General features: G+C 46.3%; 1 protein-coding gene across 1 annotated transcript; it reads left to right on the top strand.

Annotated features, from left to right (window-relative positions):
• Positions 1-1846: 1846 nt before the first annotated feature.
• On the top strand, positions 1847-17770 carry LOC142803970 (chymotrypsinogen A-like). The gene is made up of 5 exons (XM_075890365.1): positions 1847-2169; positions 4760-4874; positions 13461-13596; positions 15376-15515; positions 17406-17770. Exons 1-5 carry the CDS (start codon positions 1895-1897, stop codon positions 17640-17642), a joined length of 903 nt encoding a protein of 300 aa, XP_075746480.1. The 5' UTR covers positions 1847-1894; the 3' UTR covers positions 17643-17770.
• The last annotated feature ends 645 nt before the right edge of the window (positions 17771-18415 follow it).

Here is an 18415-nt window from a genome sequence, read left to right as displayed (position 1 = left end):
TTGTTCATCAGCCGATCGAGCACCTTCATCCGCGCGGTCATTGCCGACAATTCTGCAATGACTCGGCAGTCAATGAAAAACAATATCGTGTCCATCTTCGGGCGCTTGGTGATAGTCGTGCTTTATCTGATACTCTCATCGCTCGTGTAATCCGTGCCCTAAAGCAAACCGTAGTGTCTGTAAGGCTGACCTCGAGTCACAAAAGATGGCCCGTTGATGATGTTGCCGCTGAAGACTGTACATGACCGCATCTTGAAGCACTGTGAGTTCTGCTGCTTTCGGCGTCTTGATATGAGAGATCTTATATTGTAGCGATACGTTACCAGATAAAACATTCGATGCTCCTGTAAAGCTGTTAGTATTAGTGGAGCCATCGGTGCAAGCATGCGTGTGGTCGAAGTAGATTTCGTCCAACAAACACAAAGTCAACTGCTTTAGGTCTAGTGATCACATACGTGCCTTCTTAACGATTCCAGGAACCAGTAAGCGCAGGTCAGGTTTATGGAGGCACCACAATGCAGATGCTGTATGCATCGCAGGTTGGAAGCCAGACGGTAATAAGTCCGTGTCGTTTCGTCTAAATATCGCAGAATGAAGAATTAGCATACTCCGCGATAGCAAACTTGCTTAAACTATGTGATTGAAACCTTGATAAAAGCTCAATGAGCGCTCTCAGCGTCTCAACAATGGTATACTTTGTGACCCGCTCTTCTTGTGTGATCGCGATAGTTTCAACAGTCGATCAGCATCTTAGAAGGCCAAGACATGTCTGAGGTGCTCAGGTCTGAACGCTCTGTAGTGCACAGATGTTAGTCTTGCACGTGTTGGACAGGGAAGAAAGGCTGTACCTGAGAATTCTGAGAAAGAGGGTTGTATGAAGCTGCAGCATTGAGCACATGGAGGGGCCCCATGATCTCACGGCAATGAACCTAAATACACTCTCAATGCCAATGAGCTTTTTCTTCAGATATGCGACATGCGGACTGCAGATTTGGTCATGGTCTACGATGGCACCTAGCAGTTATAGGCTGCTCCTATATACAATTCACTGGTCAATGTACACGGGGTAGAAGGACAACGGTTTGCGTGTAAACGCCCCCGCTGCACATTTGTTTTTGCGGTTGTAGTCAAATGTTGCTAACAAAGGTATGCCAGTTTCAATGTCGCCGCCTTCTGTATTCTTGTGCTGACTTGAGGCCGTGTCACGCCGGACGCCCAGATGCAGATATCATCAGCGTAAAGAGAAAATTTGGTCAAGACTTTGTCATGTAGCTAAGAATGATAAATGTATATGTTAAGAACCTGAAACACGTTTTGTACCTGTGCTCGTAAGAGAATACTTAAGGCAGTCCTGACCCGGAGTACATTGTTAGAGAGGCCGGCTGGCTAGTGACAAAAGCAATGAAAACAAACGTTTTGTGCTTTCGCCCTCATAACACCAATCAAAAAGGGCTAGCTTGAAGCTGCTGTTAATCGAAACGCCATACGTCAAGCTTGCACGTTATGCATATGCATTTTGACCTGTTCAGTGTCCCAGAGAAGCCTACAGTTTACCCACCAGCTGTGGAAAACTTGCTGTGGCTTATTTTTTTTATAGAAGAAATAGTTGTGCGCCCGATGGTTCCATTGTCAAAGTGCAAGTTACGTGCATTATGCTAAGGCTGATCTTATACATAGTGACAGGAGCATTATCAATAAAGCAGAAAACTGCCCCCCCCCCCCCTTCTCAGACTGAAGACTGTGAAATGATATTATGTCTCTTATATGAGATATTTAGTAAAAAAACTCACTGTTTCTTTTCTAAACGCACTGTTTTCGTGATAAACGTACATTTCATTTACAGCAAGAGAAATCTTCTGCAGCCCCTTCAGCAGCCCACAGGGCCACTGGAAAGATGAGCCCTGTCGCAGTAGTATTCGCTATCTTGGCCGTCGCCTGCTCCAACATGAAGGCGTCGGCATGGACCAATCCTGATGGCTGCGGCCAGACGCCTATAGCCCCACAGCTTGAAAACCGCGAAGACAGGGTGGTGGACGGCCAGGAAGCCGTGCCCGGCAGCTGGCCTTGGCACGCGGGACTCCACAGCAGCCCTTTCTTTGAGAGCTACTACTTTTGCGGTGGTACCCTCATTTCGGACCGTCACGTTGTCACCGCCGCCCACTGCCTCGAGTGAGTGTAGCTGATAGCTGAAACTTTAATTTATGGAGTTTTTGGCTCGGAACCATGATGAAAATTACAACATTAAACACGCCATATAAAACAACTTAGGAGTGTGGCAGTTTGGGCTAGTTGGTACGACATGACAATAGTTATAGCGCGAGAACAGAACGACGACAAAGAGTCGTGTCCTTCTTGTCGCTTTGTCGTCGTTCTGTTCTCGCGCTATTACTATCGTCAAGAGAAAACAAGCTGACAGACATGAATCCAGGATCGTTTATACGTGCCACAAGAATTTCATTGTTATAAATGATAATTGCTATAAATGGGTTGCACGAAAAAAAAAGTAGTACAGGTTAGGCTGTCGGGCAAAAACTATAACATCGGATTTCATAGACAACAGACACTAGTGACAAGAATGGCAAAGCTGCTGATTTTTCAGACATGTTCTTGAATTCGGATGCTTTCGTGGCCCCTCCAAGCCCCATAGAGCCAATGTATGACAATGTCTTTAGCTTGTGATGATGAAATTCTCCGAAGTGTGAACTTTTTACTGGTGTTGCATGTTTTAACAGAAGCCACCACTGCACCGACACCATAGTGTACTTGAATAGATTGCTTTGTCGTTAAGCCGCGGTACTACGCGGCGAAGCATAATGCAAGTCCGATGGGACGCTGGGGTACGTTGAAGTTGTGACTGAAGTTCCACAATTTGAGTTTCTCGGTTTTTCTTCGTTCTTTTGAAGGCTTTCGCGTTCAGTTGCCTTAAATAATGAACACCCAATAGCTGGTATCCATCGTTATAACAGATAATGACACACGCAGGCATTGTTGTAAACGGGTTATTTCACCACAGAGAACATGCAAAAGTTCACGGTGCAGTGGCTTCTTAGCATTATAAAATAAAAGACGTACTGTTAAAAGGACTATCGTTATAAGTGAGTCTGACTTAGTGCAATGTGGCCGGTAATACTATTACTCGTACCACTACCATTGCTGCTACTGCTACCACTACTGCTACCACAGCTACTGCTGCTGCAACTACTTCTACTGTGGTGAAACACAGTCACTGATCAAGTCTGATATGAATCTAGCGTTTCGAAAAGCTATAAGGGTTCCTTGCTTACTAAATCAGTTAGCAAGTAACCCATATTCGGTTGTTCCGAAACGTTGGATCATCACCAGACATGGTCAGTGACCGTGTTTCATCACATCCAATGCCTGACCAGACATACCTTCATCGAACTCTCTACTACTACTACTACTACTACTACTACTACTACTACTACTACTACTACTAATAATAATAATAATAATAATAATAATAATAATAATAATAATAATAATATTAATAATAATAATAATAATAATAATATAACAATTTTTAGTACGTTTATAAAATTTCCATGTCGTCCCTGTTAAATCTCATTCTCCTAGCCGAGGTATCGGCGTACAGACCCGTAGCTTTCCATTGAACATTCCGAGTATGGTCAGAGCCCCAGTCTTCCAAAGAAGACTGAGGCATTTATACCTCAAAGGCAGATGCACCAACATACCAACAATGCACAATGAACGTGCTCTGCAAAATGACTTCATGAGCCGGGCGACCTGTGATGCCGTGTTCGGAGTGTTGCCGAGTGTGCGATCTTTTCAGTTCCCGAGGCGATCACCTGCGGTGCTTCGGTCACCTAGAAAGGGCTTCTGTGCACTCCTTAAGTTGTATTTGGCTGTGCATTTGTGATTTTATAAAGGGTGCTTGAGCGCAGTGCTGAATGTAATTAAAATGACCTAGTGCGAAAAAAAAGACGACGTAGCCTTATGCACGGAAAAAAAAATCTCATTTCCCTTTTGAATGTTCTTGCAATCTGGTTGTCTTCAGTCTTTTCAGTGAAGGGCTTGATGCGCAGGTTAGGACAAGTACGGAAATGCGCTTTGTTCAAATCCACTTGAAAAAACTCTACATTTACAAACTTTACAAAGAAGTGTATACCTAAGGGTTTGTTTTTCCGTGTTTTGACACAATAATAATGAGATCTAACAGACAATAATGCCAAGGAATGTATAGGGGAAGTTGTTAGAATTAATGTATTTAAATAAGAAGAAAGAAAAGTCGGTGAAAAAATAACTGGCCGTGAGCAGGAATCGAACCTACGACCTTCGAATAACGCGTTCGATGTTCTACCACTGAGACATCACGGTGGCTATCCACGCAGCACCTTTATTGGGTTTATATGGGAATTTAAAACGTGAAAGTGTCAATCAGCGCCACCTGTAGCCATGGCGGCGGGTGTGGAACACTCTTTTTATGAGCCTGTATGGCGTCACATGGCACGTGAACCTATTACGAGCTGGCAGCTGACCAATAGTTCCTCGTATACAACCTAACGGCACCAAGTCTGCCGGTACGAGACCCTCGTTAATGAATAAGGGAAAGAAGTGTATACATAAGGTCTCGTTTTTCAGTGTTTTGACACCATATTAATCAGATCTAACAGCCAATAATGCCAAGGATTGTACAGGGGAAGGTATTAGCTTGAACAGCAAACTAAGTATTCTTGATATTAGGTGAATTGATAATTCTCTCCCTGGTCACGTGTTGCAGGCACCATGCAGCCGCAAACACATTTGTTCACGTGGGCTCACACAGTCGCAGCAGCCGTGACGTCACAGAGCAGTACGTGGGTGCCGAGCACCTCTGCATGCACGTTGATCCAGAGGTCAGTGAGTTTCTAGGAGGCGCATTCTATTAGAAGTTTTTTCGTGTGCGCAGTCTCTCTGATGATATGATGATAATCTGTTTTTTCTTCTGTTACCTCGACTGTTCCACTGTGCTGGATTGTACTGAATTCGCTAGCAAATATAGCTATTTCCAAAAATCATATTGATCCAGCTGAAGCCTGCAAGAACTAACTGTGCATATCACGTTGCTCTTGGCGCGTTGTCATGCTTTGGCATTAAGCTTCGACAGCCACGTCGTGCCTTAGTGCATCGGCATATGTGTGCAAAACGTTTTTCTGAACAGACTCGCACTGAGGTGAGGCCTCAGAGCGAGTCTGTGTGTTATCTGTATTATGATATTCAGTCTGTACTCTTCACTTCAACTCTATGGGCCTCTGACTGTGTTCTGTGTTTGCGGTCAGTTATGGGGCACCGTAAGTGGTTGATTATCAGGTCTTACCTTTGGAGGGGCGTATACCTTGATCCGCTAGGAATTCTTTATTGTGCTAGCAATTATATGGACACTCTCGGCTGGATTTAGCCGCTGGCGTCGGCGTCGATGCCATGCACCGTATATGTATACTTATTTGTATATATGAAAACGCAAGAAGAAAATAATATTTAGAAAAAACACTTCCGCGCACGGAATCGAACGTGGGACCTGAACGTCGTGAATGCGAGGCGTTGACCACTGAGCCACCGAGAGGGTTTTTTTTGCTTTATTGCCTGTTTACAGGCGCATACATCAAACCACAAGCAGAACAAAAACAAGCAGTAACAGTCCGACAGAAATTTAAAATTCCTTAAGTGCTGCCAAGGGCTCCACCCTCGACAACCACTCAGGTAAAATCTCCTGAGTTTTCTGCAGTTCAACATACTTGGCCATACATTCACGGAAATACATTCGTGCAGGCCGTGCATCCTGATCGCGATAGAAACCCGCCATACGGGCCCGCCATAAACAGTGAAGTCCGCACAGCATAATCGAATCAAAAGGCATTCCCTCTTCGTCCACTATTGGCAGAAATCTTATACCATATGAATTTAAAGGTAATTCTTTCTGTAACGTCCTTTGAAGTACATCCCAAAAATATACTCCCTCCCAACAATGTAAGAAAACATGGTCAATATTTTCCGGTTTTTTACAGATAAGGCAATTTGTCCCCCAAGGTAAGTAAAAACCATGGTCTGCTTGAAATGTCCTGACTGATAATGTACCTGTGTGCAGCTTGAAAAAGAAAGACTTCGCGCCAGGAGCCACTTGCATTCTCTTCACTCGTTTTAGCACATCCTTCCCTTCACCTCCAGCATACATTGCACGGTACAGCGGTTCAGGTAAAACAACATCGCATACATCTTTGTACAACTTCTTCCGAGTCACTGAAAACAAATATTCATTGGAAAATCTAACAGATAAAAACCGCACACTTAGAATAACCTCTTTAGGATACCCGCGCACAGCACCGGTCATGTCATTCGTGCTAACCACATATCCAGGTAAAGCCCGCATCAGTCTCATTTGGCACACTGTACGTAAGAAAGGGTCCCTTGTGTAGCGAAAAAAAATGAACCTATTTACGACTTGGCGTATGAAAAGATGTGTTAAATCAAGCCCTCCGTGTTTGACTTTTCGAAACAGATTACTTTGACTGCATCTCTCCCAGTTCGAAGCCCACACGAACACTGCGAAAATGCGATGGAACTTCTGTATGTTTGCCCTTGAACAATGCAATACTTGCATCACATACCAAAGTTTTGGGGCAAAGAAAAGGTTACAGACAGTCGCCCTAGCAAACACTGACAGATGATTACCGTTGCATCTATTAGCTTTCGTCCGGATTTCTTTCGCTTGTTCTTGCCAGTAGTTCTCATCATCTTTATAAAATTCCAGTGGCACCCCTAAGTACTTGACAGGTGTGGTCACCCATTTAACATTGGCAAAATAGTCTGGTTTTGACGACCACTCTCCATGCCAGAAACCCAGACACTTTCCCCAGTTTACTAGACTGCCAGTTGCCTTGCCGAACCTTTTAACCACACTGATGGTAGTAGTAACAATATCTTGATCTATACAACAAACAGCCACATCGCCGGCATATGCCAAAATTTTAACTTCGTATTCTTGTAATTTAAAGCCACGAATGCAACTGTTTTGAGCTATTGCTAAGCACAACGATTCTATATATAAACTGAAAAGTAGGGGACTCAGGGGACAGCCCTGACGGACAGAACGCTTTATGTTAATTGTATCTCCTAGCGTTTTATTGATTACCAGTCGGGTTGTGCAGTTCCGGTATGCCATAGATACTCCATTTCTGATTACAAAACCTACAAAACCAACGTTGACATGGTCAAGAATGGCAAGCAGAAGGTTGTGGGAAACACAATCAAAAGCTTTCTCGAGATCAATCTGTAGAATGGCTACCCCTACTTGATTGGCATCGCTACACTCAAGCACGCAGCGCATCTTGTGTATATTAGTCACAATGGAGCGTCCCATAATTCCGCATGTTTGGTGAGGCCCTACCAATTCTTTGATTACCCCTTGAAGTCGCCGTGCTAGTACTTTCATTAAAATTTTGTAATCACAATTAGTTAGTGATATCAGTCTATACGAAGAAACTAATTTTAACTTCTCCGAGTGTTCTGTCTTGGGTATCAAAACTGTATGTGCTTCACTAAAGGACCTAGGGAGGCCATTAAGTTTATAAGCTTGATTGAAGACGTCTGCAAGTACTTGGGATAATTCATTTTTGAACTCCTTATAAAACGAAGCACTAAGCCCGTCCGGCCCTGGAGATTTACCAGGATTCATTTTTTCTATAGCCCTTTCTACTTTCGTTGGCGTTATAGATAGCCCTAAAGCTCATTTGGTGTTATCTGACAACTTCGGCATTCTGCTAAGGAACTCCTGCTTAAATGCCTCTGAATCAATGGGCGTGGCAGCGAAGAGTCCTTCGTAGTGTTTGCCAAACGCTCGTCCTATGCTCTCATTGTCTAAAACTTCAATACCGTTGACTTCAATGGCATCTATATGATTTCGTCTGGCATGACTCTTCTCTAATCCAAGTGCTCGCTTTGTCGGGCGATCATCCACAGTCATTGATGTTGCTCTGGCTCGCACTAGCGCTCCGCGATAGCGTTCCTCCTCATATACCTCTATCCTCTGTTTGATACTCCGCAAATCGTCACCATATACTCCAGGTTTTTCACATTCAAGAGCTGTTAGTCTCTCAAGTGTTCGTCTAAGCTCTTTCTCATTCTTCTTAGATTCAAAAGATAAAACGCTAGATCTCTCTATTGCTTTTATATTGATTCGCTGCTTGAATAGCTCCCATTCTTCTCCTATTTTGTCTATACACTCTATGTTAATATTACTATTTCATTATTAACTGATGCGCCAAACGACTCATTCCTTAAGAGGTTAGAGTTCATTTTCCACTGTTCCCAAGAAAAGGCGTTCCTTTGTTTTTTTGACCCGATATTGCATTTTACAAGACAGTGATCGGAGAAGGAAACAGGGACAACATTATAACTGCTACACTGGGATATCGCATCTGCAGTAAGGTAAAGTCGATCCAATCGGGCATTACTTGTGCCTTGAAAGTGGGTATACTTCACATCTCGGGAGCTATGCAAACACTCCGCTACATCTACTAATTCGTGTTCAATAATCACCTGTGCCAGGACATCACTTCTTCTATCTTTAACATTGCGCCTGCTTGATCTATCACTTTCATTCAAGACTCAGTTGAAATCACCAACCAATAAGATTTTCCTACCGGTACACATATGTTGTCGTAACTTGGAAAAAAACCCCGATCTTTCCTGGCCAATAGTTGGAGCATAAACACATATAATTCGCCATTCAGTGTCACAATAAACAATATCACACCGTACTACTCGGCCTGAAGAGCAAGAAAAGACATTTTCTATGACTAATCCTGGCAGTTTTCTAACAAAAAGAACACATCCCCCTGATTTGCCTATGGCCTGGCTCACAGTGGCAAAATACCGTGATGTAAACTTAAGCACCATGCTCCTAGTGTCCTCCTCGCCTTCAACTTTCGTCTCCTGCACTGCAAGCACATCCAGACTTTCTTCCAATAACAACCGGTAGACTTGGCTTTGCTTCTTATTTGAAGCCAAGCCTCTAACAATCAGCGTGGCGAAGCTAAATGATAGTTGAGGCGCCATTACAACCATGTGGAGGAGTTAGGCCCGGAGCATGGCGCTTACCTTGCACGTCTAGCGCTACGCTAGACGCCTCCAGGACTGTCCGACCGCCCGGTTTCACTGCACAGTAGAACTGAATTGTTCACAGCTTTCTTGTCCGTGGTGCCACCAGCTCTTGCTCTCATGCTGGTGCGTCTGCCAGTCGGCGTCTTTGCCGGTGGTTCTTCCACGCTACTTGCACTGTTCTTGTCTCCCGTCTTCACAGGTTCTTCCAATGGTCTTTTAATGGCTGAAACGGCACCGCTGGGCCAAGAGACGCGGCTGGCGTTGCACGTGTTTCCGTCTATCTTCATGTCGAAACCATCACTACAGGAGGCACCATCGGCAACTTGGCCTTGCTTCGACACATGGGCAGACGCTCCGGCTACTTCACAGCCTGCGTCTGTCACTGCATTGTCAGCTGTCTTGGTCGATACAGCTGCAGAACCTGGTCGAGTGTCCACAGGTGCCGGTGTAGATTCGTCTACTGATGTTGCAGATGTGCAGTTCGAATTTTCTGCGACTTGATCTCCGCAACCTTCAGCCGCGTCCTCTGCTTCTGTCACGTCCATAATGTGTTCCGACGCATCTTCGGCCTCCGCTGACGCGGTCACTGCGGCGTACGAACGGATGCATTCCGCGTCCCCATGCCCGAAACGCCGGCAGCGAGAGCACCGAGGCACCTTACACTCGCGACGCACATGTCCTGTTCCGCTGCAACGCAGGCATTGCATAGGCCGACCTGGGGCTACCACTAAGGCTAATTCACCGGCTACTTGTATCTGATGAGGCAGGTCCTCGACTTTCATACCGCTTTTCAGCTTAATGAAAACAGTGCGGGTCGTCGAATTCTTCTCATTCACTCCTTCCACACGCCAGCGTTCCCGGGTCACTTCTGTAACTTTCCCGAACGCTGCCAACGCCGTGCGGACATCTTCGTCCGAAACGCCGTGTAACAGCCAGTGAAGCCGCAGCCTCACCTTCTGCTCCTGAGGGTCGATAACGAGGCAGCGACGTCCCTTGACCTGGAGTTCTTTCAGATCAGTCAACCTCTTCGTCGCCTCCTGGCTGGTAAAGGTGACGGCCCACACATGGTTGATCTGGTAGGCGCCCAATGCAATTACGTCGGGAAGCAGACGCTCCTTGTCCAGGGCATCTCGGAAATCTTCGACCTTGAAAGGCCTCACTCGAATATCACCGTGCAAAAACACTGTGTTCAAAACAATACGTCCTGTTGGCAGATTCGGCAAGATGATCTCATAATCCTTGTCACTTTCGTCAGTAATCCTGTTTCCGCGGCCACCAAGGACCGCCTTTGCCGCTCCACGGGAGCCCATGATTCCTGCATCTGACGCGTGCGAGTGCCGGCGAAAGAAACCTGAGCCACCGAGAGGTACCTGCTAGGACGATTAAATGGCAAGCTGTTTATATCTAGCAATTACAGCTGTTGGCAGGCGTCAAGGGAGAGGGGTGTGTGGGTGGGGACTATCGTGTTTTCAGCATTATCAGAAAGATGGCGCAGTTGCGGTTCTCATCTCTCACGCGTACTTTAGCTTGCTGAGATGAGGCGAGTGGACGATCTTTTGCGCGTCCTTATTCTCCCGGTGAGGAGGATCATACGTCTTGGCTGGCCTCGGGCTTCACTTGGAACGATTCTGTTGTGGCCACTGGGTACACAAAGATCACTGAAATTCTCGCACAGCCTCCGTTTGCGAAAAGGGCGCGCTTTTCAGACACAGCGAAGTAACAACTGAGACGCTTATTCGCGTTCATGTGTACCTGTGAGTACGTTTCGCGCGTCATTTTTGCGTGAGAAACGCGGGGAACGTTTCGATCTGCTTGCCATTCTGCGCATGACCTTCCAATTTGTTGCTATCGAGTTCATCGATTCGTATTTGCGGCAAAGCTGCGACGTTCTTATTTTTTGTTAGTCAGCCTCCACCAGACGTACGACTTGGGAACCGTCTGCTGGAGGGATCCAAGGGTGGTGAGACCGCATTGTCTTTCAGAAAAATGGTGCCAAGTATACAATATGGGTCAACCTTGGCTCTTTTTACTTTATCTAGGGCCGACATTGAATCCAGGGTATCGTGTGGTGGCCATCCTACCCTTCTTTTCTTCCAGATTAGGATCTCGTACGTTTCTCGGTTGAGAGACAGACCACAGCTGTGTGGGCACAGCTCACGCTTGTCGTACACTTGTTGTGTAATAAATCTGAAATTTAACATCCCGAAAACGACGCTGTAATTATGGGAGATGCCGTAATGAAAGTCCCTGGAAATTTTAACGTCTTGCGAATTTGCGATTCTTTAGGGTGCACCTAAATCTAAGTACACGAACATCAAAAATTTTTGTGTTCATCGAAAATGCAGTCACCGTAACCGGGATTTGATCCAGTGACTTTCTAATTCGTGGTAGAGCGCCATAACCACTACACAGCTTCGCCGGGGCAACGCTTCTTCATTACTGGGAAGTGCACAAGTTGATAAGACACAAATAAGGGAATAAGACAGCGCTCATCTTGTTTCCTCTTTTGTGTTTTATCAACTTCTGTGCTACCTAATGATGAATAAGTTCCAACTCGCTTGCCTATCAGTCAAACTCTTTTTGTAGGACATCTTGTTGTTCTCCAATAAATCATATGTAAGTGCACAATGTCAGCTCATCTGCTCATCTGCCGTGTCGATACCATTCATGGTGTTTAAGAGGAACACTCTCCTCATCGTTCTATCGAACACAATTGAAGGGATTGCAGAAACTCTTGGGTGTGTCTTTTCGCGGTAACTTGTTCACAGGTCCTGAGATTCCCCACGCCTATGGTGGGCGTTAGATCTGTCAAAACTTGAAGACATAGATGTACGTCCGGTGCCAGCAGCTGGTGTGAGCTTGCACCTTTTTAGCATCCCCTTCATTAAATGTGTAGTCCAGTGTACCTTTTCCGTCTAGTCCTGGACTAGCACTCTTATTGGTGATGTTGAGCCTAACAGTGACTGGTTGCCGAAGCGGCCCAATGCCATCTTTGGCCTACTGATGATGCCTCAAGTTCAACATAGTGCTCCGTAGGTGAACTCCTTCATCCACGTAGGAAGCGAGACGAGTGTCCACCATGTGTTCGAAGTGTTCTCCAGTACACGACACCACTGAGATAAACTATAAGATCAACAATTCTGTACTGCGGATAAATTAGGAATTGCGAATCTATGACAACCTAAATGGTTCTGATACGTTATTTGAATGTTACGACATTGAAGAGTAATGTGCGTCACGGTGAAATGTCTTCGACAATTCGAGGAATGCTCGGTGAGGTTATATGTTATCGTTACGATAAAATATAGCTCTGTGGCAAATTCAAATAAACAACTTTCCAACGAAAGACTCTTCTAAAAAGCGTGAGTAGTCAACACGCGGCACCTTGATGTCAGCGCACGCAGGTGAGTGTGCATCCGACAGCACAGGGGGACAAATATTTCCAGGCCGCAACAGGTGCCTAAAAGAGCTTCCATGTAAAATAATACAAGAAGACATTTCTGACACAAATTAATGTCAGTGCCATTTCAAGAAATGTACACCGTTTATAAAAAGCAGCATACTCGTGAAAGTAGATCATGCTTCGTTGTTTGATGAGGCATGAACAGCAGTAACCACGGGGTACATAAGGCCTGGTCGGCTATGACGGTGTGGCCACCGCTTGCGGTGAAGCAAGACCACTATACCCGGGGACAACTTTTTGTTGCAATGATGGCATAGCTAAAGGCGCGGAGCTACAGCACATGTAGTCCTCCGTGAAGAAGTCCGGCTCTACTCGCTTTTCCAATGCCAGCCATGTTAGAATAATACCACTGCATAAAATTTGCTACGTCTTCTTACACAGCTATCTGTGAGGGAAATTAAACACAAGCTTCTTCGGCGAGTCCTCAGAATAGCTGGAGGGCGAGGAGCTGTAACCTAAAAACGAAATTATCATGTTGTCTGCGAGGTGACCTAAAACTTGCGACATCTACAGACGTGCAAAAACGTGAAATGGCACTTCATGAAGCAAGACAAATAATATTATCTCTTTGGTTTGTGCAGCGTTTCTTTATAAACAGCACCCCTTGGACAATGAGGTAATGTTATTTTTCACTATGTTCGCGCGGGAAACACAGACGCATTTGTGGAACTATGTTCTTCTGTGGTGGGAAATGCCCACTATGCTTTTATAGCTTTCTTTTATTGCCACAGCCAGTTGTCCCCAAGTACAACCGAGCTGCAATCGGTGGTGTGACCTCGTCATATACCCGGCTTCAAGTAAATATTCCGCTAAGGAAATACATGCTATTGCTTCGGTCGAGTGCTAGAAAACTTACCCCTTTCTCTATATGAACCCGCAGAAGGACATTGGAATCGTCAAGCTTACCAGCAGCGTGAACTTTACGCACACAGTTCGGCCAGCATGCCTGCCTGAGCCCGGGTCCGAACTGGCTGACGGCACGACGCTATTCGTTACCGGCTGGGGACAGACTGACGGTGAGCGTCTCTTCACGTAGTTTGACGTTGCGAACGCCTCGATCTCACAAAGCGAGCCTTTCTAGAATAACGTTCTGCAGGTAAACGTGAACACACTACGTTCCCAGGGAAACAGTGGTAGTCGCCACGCACGTCATGTGACACTGTGGCACCATGTTATTCAGGCGCAGCTTTTTTGTGTCGCATATGTTTTCAGTGGTGGCGTTAAATGCAGCGGACTCTGCGCCTAGTAGCGCATATAAGGCTCATTCGTTTCACCCGCACTTCATGAAATGGTTCACAGAGGTGCTGCATGCCTACATTCGTTTCACGAGTTTGAAAAAGTGCAGGTGTCGCGCAAGGCAAGTTAACAAATCCCCTGCACCTTCTCGCGAGGTAGTGACAAATCTGTGCAGCCCAAGATTGCGGCATATGCAGCATATGACACAGTCGATTGCATTCGTGTCTGTTTTAGTGGCGTCCAATAAGTACAACAGTGAATATTTTCTGGTTGTTGCTCATGTGACGCAAGGCAAGCGCGGTCGTATTTTACGAATCACAACCTCCACAACCTGTGAGACAGCGGCCAGTATCACGGCTTACACAGCATCTGCGCCATTGTACTCGTCTCGGCATCTCTTTGCTGCTGCACTTGCTGAAACAAAACTTGCACGAAGATGGTACCCAGACAGCACCGCCATGAACCAGTTCAGAAAGTGCAGCGTGAATTGAATGGACTTATATATATGCCGTCCTTGAAAGTGCATTGGTCATATGTGCAGTTCTATGGGCCGTTTTCCAATAATCGATTCCACCTAGATCTAGGACCTGTCAGCAATCAGCCGTTTCTCGTTTCTCAGTCTTATCTTTCATTGAGATGACTAAATTCACGTTATCACGTTTAATCGTTACTTGGATATGAACAAATGCATGACCATTGTTGACTGCAGCGACCGAAGCATTGCGCTACTAAACACGTGATTCAGGGTCTGACACCCGCCATGGAGGAAGAAAAAGGTTAGGACAGAGCATTGCGCAATGCGATGGAAAGAAAGAAAAAAATGCAAGAAAGGAAAAACTGAAAGAAATAAAGAAGTAAGTCAGTACCATCACCCCCAAGGGAACCCTGATGGAATGCGAAGCAGCAGAATGCGCACGGCGTTGACCCGGTTGAAAGGGACGTTGACGCGCGTGTTGGAAGAATGGTTTGAAGCGAAACTTGGTGTTGCGTTTGTTCAAGTAAACGTTTGTTTGAAACTCAAAGACATGGAAGGCGGGTTGGGTTTCATGTATCGTTCATCGCAGATGAACGACCCGAAAGAGTGTTTTCACTTGACTTGTGATAGAGTGTTGCGGGTGGTGGAGAAGGTGAAGCGACAGAAAAGTGTGTTGCGAGTGGGGGGAGGATCCGGCAGCTGCGGGCGTTGCGGCGAGCGTGCTGCTAGTTAGAGAGAGAGAGTGACATCAGCGCGCCCCTGCGAGGGAAGTGTACATGGTGAGCGTGATGTCAACGCGCAGCTGCCATGTGACCTACTTGGCGCCACTCCAACAGCTGCGGTGAGAGGAGCGCGTTATGGCGTGTTCTTGCAGACGCACGTACGCGCGGGCTTGCACGCATGAGTCAAAGAGCTGCTTCACGTCTAAAAGTATACGTGAGGCAGGCCCACACCATTTCCCTATTCCCCTGCCAGTGTCCTCGTCTTATGTGAGCCTCTACAAGATATGATTTGGGGAGGGGGTGAGCACCTCTACGCCGTTACATTCACTGTTTGCCGTACTTGAGCCACACTTCTTTTGCAGAGACGGATCCGTCATCACGAGCGGAGAGGCTGCAGCAGTTAATGACCAAGAGCATCGCCAACGAGCGCTGTGCCAAGGAATTTCACGAAGTACCGGATTACCTTCTTTGCGGCTCTTACGACTACGGCACACCGTGTCAGGTGCGATAGTGCAGATTCCCATTACATGCAGTTATCCTTCACATGCATCTCCTTTTGTCTTGTTTTGATACTTCAAAAGTTTTGCCATAGTAAAAGCTGGAATTACAATAACACTGTAATGAATAAAGTTGTTAAACCAGTTTTCTTGAACGTAAGCGGGGTGGCACCTCCCCGTCAATCTGCCGGACCAATTTAAAGTAAAAGTTTTCCTGCTTCTAAACTCGAAAATAAAGTGTACATGCCTCTAGTCAAAAAGAAGGCTACCAAAGCCTACGGCAACCTAAAATGCAAAATGAGGTGTACTAGGTGGGTCGCGGCCGGCTCAATTATAGAAGCCGCTTTATAGTAGCGCCATAATTTTTTGAATAATTTCGTTCTAGGCTACATGACGCAGGTGGCACTAAGTTGCTAAGAAAATGTACTAAACACGTATCTTTCATGGAAACACTCAATCTTCACAAGGTCCTATCCGGAACGGCTGCTTTTTTTGCCAATACACACATTTTATGTATCTCGAACTCACACGAGACATTATTACGATTGAATTAGTTCATGCATTGAGTTTAGGCTTTTGTCTTCAATTTAGCGATGCAAAATTATTGAGTGGTGCAATGGCAGGCGCGATTGCTCAGAAAAAAAGGCCAGAGTCTGAGCTTTTTCAAATACTAAATGGTTCAGGTCTAAAATGAAAAAAAGAGCGATATTGCAGTATCTCCCACTAAAAGGAACCATGTGTGGATGCCCAGCTGAGGGCGCTAACGCTTACACGGGTGGTGGTACTGGCGATAAATTTCATCGCAGTGTTGCGCAGGAGAGAAACCCGGGGTTGCGCGAAACACGCCGTGATGAACCAGTGTTTCCTGCTGGAGCCTGACAATTGCTGCTAATGTGAAAGGACAGGAAGGCGACTCCGATTCCACACAGAGAACTGCCGTCCGCTTTCAGTCACTGCGCACGCTGAGAATTTGTATTCGAAAATGCATAGGAGACATCTCCCACCAGCACTGCCTTGGAGGTCCAGATCCAGTGGCCAGTGAACGGTTGTTTAGCTTGAGCAGTCGTTTTTTTTTTTCAATAGAAAAACTCGATAGTAGACGCTGCCTGCATTAACTCTGCGAGGTGAGAGAGGGGAAGGGGACGTGCATGCGCGATAACGCAATGAGTGCGTAAACGCCGCGGCGACGGATGCCTAGAAAACGAATAGGGGAGAGCGTGCGTAGGCTAGCAGACGCTGCCTGGCTGCCTGTGTCCGCGTCACTATGCGATGGAGGGTAGAGCGAAGGAGAGGAGAAAGCGGGAGGGCACTCGCATGCGGAATGGGGGTGTTACCGCCGCTGGGAGGGATGCCTAGAGAAGAAAGAGGGGGACGCGAGCGTAACACAGAGCAGAGGGCGAGGAGCGTGCGTGCGCAGTAATGGTGGTTACGCCACACATCGGATTGAGTTCGATAATAAATAGCTTTACATTTAAAGGTCTGTCTACACATTCTGTCGCTGCTCGCTGTTACTGGGGGCTCTGTCTGCAGCTGCAATACGCACCGATTCGGACGCTTCTCTTAGCTTTCACGAAACGAACTATACGGTTCCTTGTTGCACGAGAGTTTTTATTGCGATAACAAAATAAATGTCCTAATATATTCAAAATTTTTTGGCCATCAGTGGCCCTTGCACCACAAAGCACAATTCTTCATTATCATCATTATATTTCTCTGTAGAGTGAGCTGTTGTGACAAGAGAATTGACCACAACAAACTGCTATTTAGGCGGGGGTGGCAATACTGGAAATAATACGATTGTGAAGCTCCGTGCTTCGAGTGATGAATGTCTATAAATAATGTTATGTATGCTTAATCGTTTGTAACGATTGTTGCCTCTCTATTCTCCTACGTAGGGTGACAGCGGGGGACCACTTGTGCGCAAGGGTGATGACGGTGCCTGGGTTCTCGAAGGAATCGTCCACAAGGGTGGCCAGCTGTGCAAGTCCTTTCATCACAGGGCCATGCGCTACATTAAGGTCTCGCACTTTGTCAACTGGATTGACGATTACATGGAAGCCGATGCCGAGGGGCGCGCCGATAGTTTCTGTGACATGGCACCAAACTTTAAGCTTGACAGGGGTGTCGAATGATTGGTCGCGAAACATCAGAGATGAACCTCATACACGATCCAATGAAAGAAGATACATCACAGCTCGATGGAAATATCTTGGATTGCTGCAAAGACTGCATTTGTACATAACTAAACAGTCATTTCGTACACAGTTTTCTTGATTTGTTTGTCCGCTTAGCTTGAATACACGGTAGCATGTCACGAAAGGCATACTATACCAACATTCATGCACCTCAACACCATCTCTCTAACGTCTTGCCTGGGCAAACTGTTCGAGCATGTCATCCTGGCCCGCCTCCTAACCTATCTTGATGACCATGTCCTATATCCGGACTCCATGTTCCACTTTCGTCTGCACTTGTCGACCCAGGTTGTCATGCTCCAGATCTCCGGGAATGTCTTCCACCTATCTCACCGAAAACGCACTCGAGCTACCATGAGTATAAGCGTAGCAGTTGTGAGTTTGCAGTGGCTGTACATATTGTTGGTGTAGATGCTTCAATATCTAGTTTCATTTCAGATTTACGTACCCCCGCAGGGGCGCCTGTGAAAGCAGGCGTTTGGTGTGTAGCGACACCACGGACCCGAGCTAACGGGGGAGTTTTTACTCCCTTCCACGCCTAGCCGTGCGTGGCTTTGCCGTGTCCGGGGAAAAGGGGATCCTGGGGGTTGAGCCGACGCTGGGTGATTGGACCTTTAAGGCCCGCCGGCAGAGGCAACACACCCCTTTGGCCCCGGCTTCACATAGACGGCACCCCTGGGCTGACCCACCCAGGGGAAATCGGCAGTCGC

This window comes from Rhipicephalus microplus, chromosome 3, assembly GCF_043290135.1.
Source record: "Rhipicephalus microplus isolate Deutch F79 chromosome 3, USDA_Rmic, whole genome shotgun sequence".
Taxonomy (NCBI): domain Eukaryota; kingdom Metazoa; phylum Arthropoda; class Arachnida; order Ixodida; family Ixodidae; genus Rhipicephalus; species Rhipicephalus microplus.
This window is presented reverse-complemented; position numbering and strand designations above follow the sequence as displayed.